The sequence below is a fragment of the Neopsephotus bourkii genome, unplaced genomic scaffold (assembly GCF_033783945.1).
Source record: "Neopsephotus bourkii isolate Nb327-2 ecotype Australia unplaced genomic scaffold, CSIRO-AGI_Nbou_v1 NB_83, whole genome shotgun sequence".
In the NCBI taxonomy this organism is placed as follows: Eukaryota; Metazoa; Chordata; class Aves; order Psittaciformes; family Psittacidae; genus Neopsephotus; species Neopsephotus bourkii.
Genome location: NW_026900600.1, coordinates 1,101,327 through 1,116,068, shown reverse-complemented (window position 1 = coordinate 1,116,068; position 14,742 = coordinate 1,101,327). Strand labels below are relative to the sequence as shown.

General features: G+C 36.9%; 1 protein-coding gene across 3 annotated transcripts in view; it reads right to left on the bottom strand.

Moving 5' to 3' along the window:
- The window catches only part of TDRD3 (tudor domain containing 3), a 99,420-nt gene that overhangs the window by 15,985 nt on the left and 68,693 nt on the right, over positions 1–14,742 (bottom strand). For all 3 annotated transcript variants that reach the window (XM_061354876.1, XM_061354855.1, XM_061354866.1), the window contains 4 exons: positions 14,464–14,620; positions 13,988–14,113; positions 5,239–6,077; positions 3,130–3,255 (listed from right to left, as the gene is read on the bottom strand). In XM_061354876.1, the coding sequence (XP_061210860.1) occupies positions 3,130–3,255; positions 5,239–6,077; positions 13,988–14,113; positions 14,464–14,620 (1,248 nt within the window). The remainder of the gene's footprint in view (positions 1–3,129; positions 3,256–5,238; positions 6,078–13,987; positions 14,114–14,463; positions 14,621–14,742) is intronic.

Sequence of the window (14,742 nt, the reverse complement as noted above, 5' to 3'; positions counted from 1 at the left end):
TGAGAACATCAGGCAAATTCAGTCTACAGTCAAAAGTCCAGAGGAGGGCCACAAGGATGATCAGGGGACTGGAGCACCTCCCATATGAAGATAGGCGGAGAAAGTTGGGGCTGTTCAGCCTGGAGAAGAGAAGGCTGCGTGGAGACCTCATAGCAGCCTTCCAGTGACTGAAGGGAGGCTACGAGGATGCTGGAGAGGGACCCTTCATTAAAGACTGTAGTGACAGGACAAAGGGGAATGAGTTTAAACTTAAATAGAGGAAGTTTATAGTAGATGCAAGGAAGAAGTTCTTTACTGTGAGGGTGGTGGGGTCCTGGAACAGATTGCCTAAAGAAGTGGTAAATGCTTCATCCCTGGCAGTGTTCAAGGCCAGGTTGGACAGAGCCTTGGGCAACATGGTCTGGTGTGTGGTGTCCCTGTCCATGGTAAGGGTGGGAACTGGATGATCTTAAGGTCCTTTCCAACTCTATCCATTATATGATTCTATGAAAACAAACCAAAACAAAACGAAACCAACAAAACCACAACCAAACCCACAAAACTTGTACCAATGTAGTGCAGTTTATTATTAGAGAGACAGAAGGAATAAAGAAGAGAATGTTAACTAGAAGGGGGTGAAGAAAAAAGTAAATTATAATAAACAATGTAAAAAGTAAATTGATGATAATTATTTTTGAGAATGATAAAGGTTGCCAAAAGTAGACAAGAAGCTCAGGTGCTTAAACAATTGGTCGTGTCATCAAAATAAGGTCACTGTGATTATTTTGTCTTCAAGTGACTAGGTAACCAACCTTTTCTTTTTCTTCCTCCTAGTGTAGATTTTCACCAGTTTATATTTGTTGGCAGGAAAAATACAGAAAATAATTCCACATGGGTGCCGAAAAGTGTGTTGGAGAAAACAGTGAAGAATCATCAATTCTAACGCATATATTAAATTCATGCCTTTAAGTCAATTCACTAAATCTTTCCTTAATATCAACAACTCTTTCAAAAAGGGGTCTGAAAAACTGGCAGTATTTGGACATCAGAACTCATGTACAGTATATATCTACATTAGTAACAAGTCTTCAGTACAGACAGGTAAGAAAGACTATCTGGAAGTTACCTGGAAGGTCTGAAATAAAACTTAATATAACACTTTCAATAAAAAACGAGGCCATCATTGCTGATAACGTCGAACAGTGAAAAAAAAATAATTACTGCAGTCAGTTTAAAATCCGTTTTGTTCTCTTGAAGAAGAAATATCACAAAGTTACTTAAATCTTACAAAGGATTATGTATTAAGCAGCATGAGAACATTTTGCATTTGCATGTGCTATCTAGATTTACATACGAATTTGAACACTGAGACAAAGAAAAGTGACTAGCAGTGCTCAGCTTAAAAGACAAACCCAAGTATCAGAGCATGACTCCAGTGGGCAATTAAGAACTGCAAATGCATAATGAGGATGAGGGCTAGCATGCAAATACAAAGAAATGAAGAGTAAGGTCTTAATCAATTTTCTCCTGCAAAATTCCTACAGCTGCAAGAACCTTTTAGCAACAAAATAGTAAAACCTTGGAGAGAAAACATAAAAATGCTGCTTACTGTGAAGATGTTGGTTCTTCCTATATAGTGATCTAAATTCAGATGTTTGGGTTTACACTACTCACCCTCATATCTGAGAAAGGTATGCTTTATTTGTGAACGGACTGAAAGGTTCTTATGTCTGCCCAGTAACAACTGAGGAAGCCTCAGTGACTAGATCAGGATGCAGCACAATGTTAGGACTATGCTACTTCAGCAGCAGAATCCCCTATTCATACATTGTTCCACCACATTATATGATCTTTAACAAACTAGCTCTGAAGAAACCAAACAAGCCTGAGGAAATAAAAACTGGTCTCTCTCATTTGACTCATGCTGTGTCTACATGACTTATGATCCAAGCATGGGAGGAGAGGGAAGAGGAAGACCATGTGGTCAGAGACAGACCAAAGAGACAGGAAGAATGGCCACTGCTTCAGGCTAGTACCTCACTACTAGATCAACTTCTTAGTAACACCCAGCCAAGTTCTTAATACCATGAGAACCAAGTTTCAGAGGGCTGAAGTAAAATAAAAGCTACTCCTCAAGTTTGTAATCCAAAGCATGAAAAAAAAGGCTGATTATTAACCCAGAAAAGGGATCAAAATAAGTACAATCATACAGTAAGAAACTAGCACCCTACAGCTCAAAAAAAAAAAACAAACCCACAAATTTTGATAGACACAGCAATGCACCAGCTGGGAAGAGCTTTCAAATATCTTTTTAAGTACAAAAAGGACGTCTCAGAGGCCATAAGGACATCTGAGAGCTACAGGGAACAAGGCAGGTTAAAAGACCACTGGCAGTAGTTGACTGTTCAGCCTCTGCAACAGTAGTAACATGGCCATATGACCCAGAGGTGAGAAATTAAAATAAGCACAGTAAACCCATCATTAAGGGATCAATATTATATAAATACTTTTTGTGCAGCTGTTTATAGCAACAGTGAACAGCAAACAATTGTGCACTCCTGATATATTTTTTTTTTTTAATCAAAATGCACCTCTATTTCCATGACATTCACAAATAAAGCCTCCTGAAATTTCCAATTTCATTCTGAACCTCATAAAATAGACTGAGGCACACGCCTCCAACACAGCATCTGGCAACAAAGAAATCATTGAAATAAAAATAAAATCATGATACAAAGTAAAGTGATACATTGTTTTAGCCATACGTACATATGTAGCAGAAACTGTCACAGAATATATTTTAAAACAGTTTCCTTACACTTAAAGAACATACAGTGTACATGAAATAAAACAGAAAACTGCATTAAAAGTAATACCTTTTAGAAAGCAAATACGTATAGAACTGTTTGGCTGACAGATCAATTACTCAAACAATACACTTGAAATGTATTATACAAAAAGAATACCACATGATAGTACACCTTGTGAAGTTCCATACAGACAACTAAAAGTTGAGATTCTGTCTGTTTGCTTAACTGCTTTCCACACATGCAATTGGCACTCTTTGCATGAGTAGGCATTGGTTTCTGCAGGGTTATTTTGTACAGACTGCGTAGTTTATATCTTTTAATACAATTTGTTATCACATACCCATGTATCTGCATGAACAGGCCTGATGTTGCTGAGAAGCACCTCTTCATAATTTCCATAATCACAGAATTTAACAACTGCAGTTGTCCCGGAAGAATGGAGAGCTTCAATTTCTGCCCGGTAGAACTTAAAAGAGAAATTTTCAAAGGTCATAAAATGCTACCCAAAATACCACAAACAGCTTAACAACTGACTTTTAATACATATATATGTTTGTGTGTGTGTGTACACGTATATATACATATGTATAAAATATGTACATATATTTAGTCTTAGTATTATATTTTGAGTAATATTTGTACTAGGTATTAAACTAGTATTAGTTATTAAACTTCGACATGGCAGACTGCAGGGACATCACAGAATGTATTTAGAATAATTACTGAGAAAATATGCAGTTTATCAAAGTAGACTGAACAGTTAAAAGACTTGCTTTCATTTCTCTGAAAGCAGAACAAATTCATCACTAACAAATGCTATTGTACACAGGGAAGTGTTACTGTAGGACTTTTTCTTAAAAATACACTTATCACCAAGTGTCTATCAGCCATATAGACCCTGCATGCTAACATATATCTATTTTAACACATAATGAAATAGGATAAAAATATAAAACTGACCCTTCAGAGTCCTTTTTCTAAACACAAAACTTGATTTTTTTGATATTTATACAAACACAGATCAGCTTTCTTGAAGACATTCAATCACTTTTATGCTACTGAACACAATCACTGCCTCCTAATAAGGTTAAGCTCAGTACTGTACTTCATCATCATATTTCAAAGTTGTCCTAGATAGGAGCAGCAGCATTTATTATAATTACCAAGAGAACAATAACCCTCAAAAAACCCCTCTTCAAATGTGATGAATACTTTTCAGGTAACAGTCCAGCATTACTTTATATCTACTTATATATTCATGTTTTCCAGAATTTCCAAACCTCATCTCATAGTAATGCAAATGTTCTTCTGAAAATAGAAAACAATTCTGCAATATGCCATTATATTTCACACTAATCCATCCACCCAAGCTCCTATTTTAGAGAGCCAACACACTGTAATATTGCCACTATCAAAAACTCTGCATGCCTTATCATCTCCTTTAGTCACACAGACAAAAGACACATAAATAAGGTCATGCTGCTGAGCTAACACTGTCTACTACCTACAAAATGGACAACCTCCTCCCCCAAACATTAAATAAATAACCAAAAAGACAGAAAATAGTGTGGAAAAAAACTATTCAAAGGACAATAGAATTTAAGAGAGTTCTCAGGCTAAAAGAAAGGGTCAAACACTGAAGAAACTCTCCAAGAGTGACAGGGAACACCTGAACAGATAATAACAAACCAAAGGAAAAGTAACATCAAACTTCTTTATCAAAGGAAAAGATGAAAGAAAAAGGGTCTTGCTGCAAAAGACATCTTATTAACAGGAAAAACAGCTAAAAAGGAAGTATTTAAACTTCTAAAAATCAAGAAAACAAAACTACTGTGCAGCATAACTTATTTGTTCCACAAATCCTTCAGATATTTATCACATTTATTATCACAGTCCAATAGTGATAATAAAAAACAAGCCTTTTGCTGTTTCTTTTGTGTAATGATTGAAATAAGAGGGGTATTTTTGTTTGTTTTTTTTAATAAGCCCATTGCTGCAGACTCTGGTCTTGCCTTGCACTAGTACAGGTTGCACACTGCCTTATTCTAGAAAAAGGCATTACTCATCTACGATTACAGACTACTCTAGATGGCACAGAAACTTGTTCATTGTTCTCTGGGAATGAATATGGGCACCTAGATCCATACTCATCCCTCCAGATTTTCATTCCTTAAGTCAAATGCTTCCATTAGAAACTTAGTTACCCTAAATTCCACCTGAATGAGAGAAAAAATTACCTTCAAGATGACTTAATTTATGCACTTAAAGTTTCATGCAATGAATGTAAGTGACAAATCTCCTAAATAGAATTTAAAAATAGAACAAGAAACTAGCAAAAAAGCACATTACACACCCACGAACAAAGCCCATGTCTTTGTGCTACCATCCTAAATATCTGAATGTATGTAAGAGTGCAATTTGAGGTACTTCTCATTTTGCAAAGGCATACCTTGTTGTCTTCCCAATAAAGAGCCAAACATTCATCCCCTGGTCTCCAGCTTTTCCCATATTCCACATGAATCGATGGTTCTAATATTTTCTCGGGTTTGATGGGCCCAGATCTCCTTTTGGGACCGGTGTTGTAATACAACATTTTATCATCAAAACATGGAATTGTAGTGGGTCCTGATGACTTGATAGGTCCTACTCGTCTACCTTTCTGATGATGCTCAGTATCTCCATTTGGTACAGCATTAAAATTATCAGTTCTACCAGGATTTTGGTAATCATTATTAACACCAAAATGTTGCTCACTTCTTACCATAAAGGCTTCGCTACTTATTGTTCGTGCATTCCTATCACAAAAATTTTCCGAATTGTGTATTTGGTTTTCCCTTTTGCCCCGTTTCTGGTTATTGTTGTCTGTAGTATCTTGAGCAGCAGAGTTCTCCTTGAATTCTGTGAAAGACACCCCTTTTCCTACTCTGTTTTGCATATTGTTATCCCTTTTTTTGAATGTAATATCACTCTGGTGAGAGGCTATGGGATAACTCAAATCCTTTGGCCTATCATTTCTAGGATAATGTCTGTCACTTTTGTTTTTTTCATCTGTCCAATGTTCTAAAGAGCTGTGTCTTTCAGGACCTCTGTTTCTTGGTAACCCACCACTTTCCAAAGCCTGCCTTGAATTTTGAATATCCCTTTGAAAACGAGGGGGTTTCTCATTCCTTGGCTGCCTCATGTCATTGCGAGAAATGTGTCTTGAATGATTCTCTTTGATGCCATTCTGTTCTGTGTTCGTAACTTTGTGCTGAACTTGATGTGGTGGCTGAAACGGCAATTTTGGTTCTACAAAAAAAAATAAGTAATTATTAACATCTTTGACACAAACATATTTTGGAAATAGTGTTTCAGATCCTAAGTGATAAAGCAACAGTATTATTTAGGAAAAGTATGCAGTATTTACCTTTGTGACACAGAAATGGAATGGTATATGGAAAATTTGGCAGACACATTTGAACTGTAATTCCTAGTTACTGGAAAACATACACTACTCTGGGCTGTACTTAGAACCAAACCACCTACCAGTATGAGAAAAGCTGTGCATACATTTCCAGGAGATTACTTATTTCTCCCTAAGGACATCAAAACTCACTTGCATTAAAGCCTTTTAAGACAGAAAAATATAATTGCAACATGGTGAAAGGAAGAGGGAGGAAAATGAGGAGAAAAAAGGAATATCCGAACTGAAACTGTCTGTAAAAATAACTTGTTAAAAGCTATTCAGCATTAAAGACAAAGGCAAGAAATAAAAGTGATAACATAAACACAGCTGACAAAACATAGATAACAGGAATAGTAAGACCAGAACTCAAGAGACCCAGATGAATGAGCTGTAACATGAACTATTCAAGCATTACCTTCAAGATATTCAACCAGAACTCTAGCTGATGAGAAGAAAAACAAGATTATCATGGATTTCATAGGAAAGCAAACCTGCTAACGGATGCTGGGAGGAGGGGAATTGTGGGAGTCATGTGGGTGGCTCGGTATGAGATCTGATAGCAGACTTACAACCTGATTGAAAAGGAAAGTATAAACCTATTAGAGGGACTCATGTTTATACCATAGAATGATTTGGGTTGGAAAGGACCTTAAAGATCATCTAGTTCCAACCCCCTGCATTGGCAGGGACACCTTCCATTGGACCAGGTTTCTCAAAGCCCCATCCAACCTTTCCTTGAACACTTCCAACAAGGGACGGGGCGTCCACAACTGCTTGGGACATCCTGTTCCAGTGCCTCACCACTGATCTGTAAGGTCCCTTCCAACCCAAAAAAGGTTTGATTCTATGACGTACTGTGCAAAACCAAAACAAAATAGAAAACAAAGCCCAAATATCACACTGGTGATGCGACTGGTTTACCGCAAGCATTTAACTATTAAGTTGGAGGACAGAAATTCAAATCTGAAAGCACAGAAATATCCTGTCCCTTTGGGGATCTCTGGGGCTGGGGCCCTAAGAGTTCGGGGGTGTATCCTTCTAATTGCAATAATTGCTTGCTTTCCACTGAAGTGCTGTTCTTCTGAGGGACATCTGCATGAAGATTTAATGGACCGTATGAAAACCTCTGCCAAAGGCAATTCTTTGCAAACCCTCCTACACAGTCAGTACCTCTGGTTGTCATTTATCTCCTGCAGATAACACTGGCAACAGAGACTATGAAGGTAACTGCTATTAAATTAGGTGAGATATGCTCAGATGAAGAGTGTGCAGAGGCCAAGAGTCCATGTGATACTGACATTATACAGCATCACTCAAACCACCACATGAGTATGGACTGTAGTTATAGGTTGCATATTTGAAGAAGAAAACTGACAAACAAGTTTGCTGAGAAAACAGAAAAAGCAGCCTGGAAAAAGTCTTTGATGAGCAGCTTGAAAAGCTCTGGGTCAGTGCTGTAACCAAAAACATTGTTTTGTTTCTCACAGCCTACTCCATGTAATAACAAATAAATAAGTAATGATTAACAATTTGATCTTTGATTCAATCTTTCAAAGGTGCAGATGCCTGACAAGACCTTTTGTGGCTTTGGATCCCGAGCAAATGGAAACACCAGCCTGTTTGTTCTCAGTCCCAAAGAACTGAAGAGAGAGGAAGTTTCTGAAACATGCCTGGTTCTCAGCACTTTGTCCATTATTTCTGAATTCTATTGTCAGAGCTCTTGGCACTGTTTTCTTCTCCTTGATAACACTTGTGTCTACTTATTCAAGCTGGCAAGAACAGATGAACTGTTCCTCATAACAAAAGAAAAATAAGAAGATGATTAATGGAAAAATCTTTTGTGTTCAGTAGCAGGAATAATCCAAGTGCAAGTAAAGGCGGATAGTTGACAGCAATTTTGCTTACTATGTCCGTTATCTCTCACTGTCAGCAGGTTTTTCTTGCCAACCAAAACTCAAACTACTTAATTTCAACACAGAAATATTTTCACAAGTGTCACCAGCCACTCACAGTTAGAAATAAATAAGTAGAAAACTATGAGTTTGTGTTAGTTCTTTGCATTTCATTTAAATCGAGTATGGTGAGTATATGCTATGTTTTACAATTAAAGAACTAGCAGATTATGGGAGATGGATATTTAACGCTTTTGAGAGCTAGAATTACTTAATATTTCATTAACTGTGAAAAAAGGAAATGAAACAACTTGCTTTCTAATAACTGATTCATACTCCTTAAAACTAATAAACAAAAAAAATAAACATTAAAAAAATCCCCAAAAGTTTAGCATGCTGTCTTATCTCTAAAAAGGAACAGAAGTACCTGAACAAAACACAAAGGTATTTAAATTCATACATGTTGTTCTACTTGGTCTCAATCCAACCACAAAAAAGGTACCAAATCAGAGCTAACAAGTTAAACAACTGTTCTGGGTTCCTGTTCACAAACAGAACCATCTGCCCTGGTTACTGCAAATCCAGAAGTGAATTTACAAATTCTCAAAAGCACTGAGGCTTCAGGTGCAATTAGAAACACTAGATGAGAACACCAGGGAGTGAGGCACAGAGAAAAGCAAATCAATCCTCTGTGTACTTGAGAAGAAAAAAACCTGTTCTTTTCTGACCCTTTCTCCCCAGACCATGTCAGTAGATCTTGAAGAAAATGGGGCATGACACAGAACTAAAAAAATATTTATCTCAGTTCAGCAAAACTGCCTTTTGTTTTTGCTTCTGCAGAGACTCTCAGCCCTTTAGAAGAAACTGTAGTCTGCCTGAAGTGTATAGAAGCATAACACTTACGATAATGATAAATATGGCCATTCCAGGTAATGATATCCATCAATGTAATAGTAGGGGTGTGCTCCTTTATTCAAAACCACTATCCCTACACAAAGGTCAGCTCTCTGAATAGCTAAAAAGAACTGGAATTTTAGAGATGATATGGGCGAGGAATATGGGTCAGAAATACTGCAGAACAATCAATCTCGGTTTATACTGAGTGGAGGCTCTACTATGCTACATACAAATGCAGAAAAACCTGCCTGCCTGGGCCCTCTTACTAGTTACTGTGCAGGGGAAAAAAAAAATAATAAAAAAAAAAAAAAATCAATGAAGAGACCACTTGGCTATGTAACATTACGTATCTGAGTTGTTTCTAGCTGTTTCCCTGACTTGCCTTTCGTTTCTGACCACTGCTGTTCTAATACTAACAGACAACTACATCTCTGCTGCTAACAACTGACAAGAGGATCAAATGAAATAAAAAAAGCAGCTAGTAATATACATCTTGTCTTCTGCTAACACCTGGATGCAGGCTTCACGACTTAAAGAGTTCACAGTTGTAAGTATAATCACTGCAGATACATAAGCACTCCTCAAGCACTGTTATCACTTGTGTCATCTCAGTTCACATGGAACTTCAGGCAACTATTAATTAAGAATTTAAATGAGATTATTTTCAACCACGGAGGCATAAAAATGGCAGAAAAATAGCACTTGCGTTAAATTATTTTTAAGATGTGTTTGCATTCATCAGACTGCAGAGGTTTTCTCAAATTTGGCAAAGAAAAAAAGCACTTCTAAAAAGAGACCAGAAGCCTGCAATTCAGCAAACGCCTACGTTCTTCTTGAAAAATCCATCTGAAGCAGACTCTGCAAGTTAAAACTAAAACCTGGCACAGAGAGGCTGGACACATTCAGTAAGAAAACAAACCAACAAAATGAAAACTGAGCAAGCACTTTAAAGCCAACTGATTTCCCAAAACCAGACAGAGCGCATGCATTATTATTTCTTCAGAACGAAAAACCACAGAAATACTTCAAGGTTTTAAAAAAATAATTGGATCACTTTGTGAAATCTTAAAAAATGCTAACAAGTGCTTTTTCCAGAGAAGCATGACTCAGGAATAGTACACCAGCTTGCACACTGACCATTCACATAATGCATACTGTTAAAAAAAAATACAAACCCAAGAACCCTGTGTGTCACACTAGGAAATATGCCAAAACTGTTGGCAACTGAAGGAGTACAAAGCCTTTGCAAAGTTGTCACAGATTACATTTTTCTTCTTACGGCATTTATGGATCTTTTTATTTTTATTTAGAGAGGGAAAAATACCACAAAAGCAAAGTGTATTTATCTTTCAAACACTGAATGCTAATATACCTTTTTTTTTACTCACATAGTACTGTGCTTTATTACGCTACAGAATCTTAGCTGCATATATGTACTAAACCCAAAGGATCATAAAAATCTGCCTTAGCAAACACTATCAACCAGTAATACCATTTTAAAAGAAGCAAGTCACTGATTTCACAGTTATTGGTAAATTTCTATTACTTATTTACTATAAAATTACTGACAATATGAAAAACATATATCCCATGGGGACTATTTCTATTATTTTTCCTTTAAATGTCTTTCAGTCACACATAAAAATGTTCTCTAATCTGTCAATATAAGCACAAATCTTAAAGAAAAACAAATGTTTCTAATGCAAGAGAAACACACTACCACTGTTTTTATTTTTGTTCACTGTGAAAGTCTTAACTCAACTTTGGTAAGCAAAAAGAGTTGCCAAAAGCTATCTCTCAAGCATAATTCCCTACATATACTTTTGAAAATGAGACTGCATTTATTACCTAAACTGTTAACAAACTTGTATCTGAAAATATAGAATGCCTGTTATTTGAAAAGTATTTCCTCTAAATATTTTAAATTTCTGAGAAATACAGTGAAGACTCATGATACAAATGTCTGATCTACAACCAGCTACATTTTATACAGAAAGATATAAATTTGTGGCTACACACCATAAACAAATGATAATGACAGGCGGCCTGGAAAGAATACAGGGATGTTGTCTGGGAAACTAGGGACCAGGTTAGGAAAGCTAAGGCCCACTTAGAATGAAACTTGGCTAGGGATGTGAAAGATAACAGGAAGGGATTCTATAGATACGTAGCAAATAAAAGACAGACTAGGGACAAGGTAGGCCCCTTCAGGAAGCTATCAGAAGAACTGGCTACCCTGGATTTGGAAAAGGCTAAGGTTCTTAATGACTTCTTTGTCTCAGCCTTCACTGGCAAAGGCTCTGACCGCACCACCCACATCTTGAGAGGCAGACACAGGGACTGTGAGAATTAAGACCTTAGCCCCACTGTAGGAGAGGATCTGGTTCGAGACTATCTTAAGAACCTAAAAGTACATAAGTCCATGGGTCCTGATGAAATCCATCCGCAGGTCCTGAAGGAGCTGGCAAAAGTCGCTAAGCCACTGGCCATCATATTTGAAAAATCATGGCAGTCAGGTGAAGATCCCGATGACTGGAAAAAGGGAAATATAACCCCCATTTTCAAAAAGGGGAAAATGGATGACCCAGGGAATTACAGACCAGTCAGTCTCACCTCTGTGCCTGGGGAAGTTGTGAATGCTTCATCCCTGGCAGTGTTCAAGGCCAGGCTGGACAGAGCCTTGGGTGGCATGGTTTAATGTGAGGTGTCTCTGCCCATGGCAGGGGGGCTGGAACTAGATGATCTTATGGTCCTTTCCATTCCTAACTGTTCTATGATTCTATAACATGCATAAGAAAAGGAACTCTCCTGCAACTTTTTTGTTCACTTTCTACAAAGTGTTTTAGTAAGACCTAAATGCAACTCAAATATAAAACAACATTTAGCTATAAAATAACTTATTTTGCAGGCAAAAATAAAGAAACTATTGTAATGAAACTCAACCTAGGCATAGAAACAACATAGCACTTGCTATCAAATAACTGTAAGCTATCGGATTTATAAGCAAATGCCTTTCTGTTCATACTTAAACCTTATCTCATCATAAAAATGTTTAATGAACTCTAAAATGGCTCACAGTGCATCTAATTCTACTAGCAACAGCAAGAGACACTGGGGTTTACCAGCATGCTCATTAACTCCTGAGCCCATCTGTTGAGGCACGTTTTCTGACAAAGCTTGTGTCCTTTTTTTTTGCTGTTCTTTCCTCATTTTTGGACAAAAACATACTCAGTACAGCTGTAAGAACTGAATTTCTAGACTGCTATGTCTCCTTCCACCTGGATATGTTGACCTTTTAGTTGCTACGGGCTACAAAAAAATATTCACACTAATGCAAAATGCTTATGCGAGTAGCAACTGTAAGCGTGCAGCTTCAAAGCGTCAAAAGATAAAAAAGCTAATAAGTAAAGAAATATGTGGTGTATTCAATGGAGAGTGCACAGTCCTGATAATTGTCACAGAAAACCGGAGTTTGATGCACTGACAGAGTCTACATGGCTTCATGTTTTCATTTCTAATTCAATAATGACTCTTAAACACAACTAAGCTTAAATTCACTGCTACAGGAAAACAGGGCAAATATTTATACTTTTTTTAAACATATAAAGTACAAACAAAAATCATATGTTTAACAAAAAATCTCTCATTAGACTAACCAGAGAGACGGGGATGTTCTTTCTACCTGTATTTCGGATGCAGGTGCCTATTGACATTACAGCCATTCATACCTTTCCAAACAGAGCAACCCTTTCACTTTCATTTACTACAAGCCTGTCTTCCACTTTTGCCGTATTACCTCCTTTTTTTTTAAATATCCCAAATCCAGTGAAAATACACAAAGCAAGAACTCATTATTAACAGTAAATGATGACTGTTTTGGAACTTAAGTTAAAGAAATAATTACATATAAATGCACTCATTCCTTAAATGCATTCACTCCTTAGAAAGCTCAAAAATATCATGCAGTTTGTATAAACTACTATGACCTTTCCTTCATTCCCTATGAAAAGTCTCCTTTTATAGAGAGAAAAAAAATACAACTCTATCACAAAACCTTCATATTAAATAATGGAAGCAGGAATTTTCATTTCATGTTGGCCACTGAAACACCTCCAAAGCTATACCCAGAAGAGAAAAAAAAAAAAAATCTTCATTTATTACTCAGTTTACCATGAGTTCTACTTTAATATTACAGCAGCCTCTAGAGACCTCAGGGTGTATGGAGTTTCCTCCGTTTTCTTTTAATGCACCTGTTACAGTTTCTAAAGTACTGCCTGATTTAGACCTAAACCAGACATCCTGGTGCATAGACTACATTCTTGTATGGCTTCTTAAGAAAGAAAAGTAAAAAAGGACAAAAATCCCAGGTCTTCTGGATTACACCCAAGGGACTATTTGGCTTCCCTCTTTCTAAAATCCTACCTTTCCCTCTGTCCATACAGTTATTAAACAGGAAAACCAGGTGAAAATAGCTGTGTAGTATTTTAGAGCAGTCAAAAAATTGTGGTTTGATTCTGGTTCCCACTTCCCCTTCCCCGTCTTCTCCTCCCACCCAAGAGAGGCAATACAAAACCAATTACTTATCACAAACTGAGGAAAGACGACCAAGGTTATCACCTTTTTTATTTAATGGACTTTCATGTTGTTCATAAATAAAAGTTGTGAAAGCCTTTATCAAATTTGATTAAGACACTGGGATTTATGTCAAAATTACTGACTTTTAGACATCTAAGCCTGAAACAAACAGCCTAAGTTCTTCCATATACGAGACGGTCAAACAAACCACCACAGTTCGACTTATTTGAGCTCTCTTCAAGGAGAGGAATTGCTCCCTAGTACTCTCGATTTTATACGGCTGACTGTGGATGAAGTTCTAGGAACCATCTTCTAGATGACAAAGTTAGGAAAGAGAATTCTGCTAAGACATTCCAACTGGTTCCAGATACATTAATTTAAATACTTACCCTCTACTGTTAGAGTACCCATTTTGGATTCCAAGAAATCAAATAGTGTGCTTGGTGCAGACGGTCTGGCATTTCCTAGTTCTTCTTCATCTTCAGGTCTTATTCGACCTCGGCCCTTCCCTTTACCTGTAAACATGAGAAGTTATTTGTGAGTGGGAAATAAATTAACAGGAAGTGTACACAGCTTTTGATTTAAAAAATGCTTTTATTTTCTATTAAAGAAAAAAATGCATGGACAAAAAGGATACTGACATTTTCCATTTAAGGAGATTCAAACCTGTGACTCTAAATTCAAAAATTTTGATAAAAATACAACACCTGGAGGCCTTTTCTAAATATTTGCTTTACATTTGCGACGCACTCTAACTTGCAGGAAAAAAAACATGCAGATACACCCTCCTATAGCTACATTAGTAATTCATATAGAATTCCTTTACTTGTAAACACTGTTTTAAAGCTCTTTTTGAATGTTTTACCTCTAGGTGGTGGTCCCTGAATGGGTTTCTGCTTATTGTTGTTCAGAAGAAAATTTAATGCCGCCTCTAGGTTATTACTGTTATCCATAAGTGCCTGTCTTGCTGCTTCTTTGCTGAAACCCATCTCTGTTATGTGTTTTAAGGCCTTTTCGTCAACCTGAAATAAACATTACACACAGAAGTAATCATAAGATACAACAAAGACCCTATAAAACCATCAGATTTGACTTTAATTTTCATTATTTTTTAACTGAAACTCTACTTGATATTTCACTGATG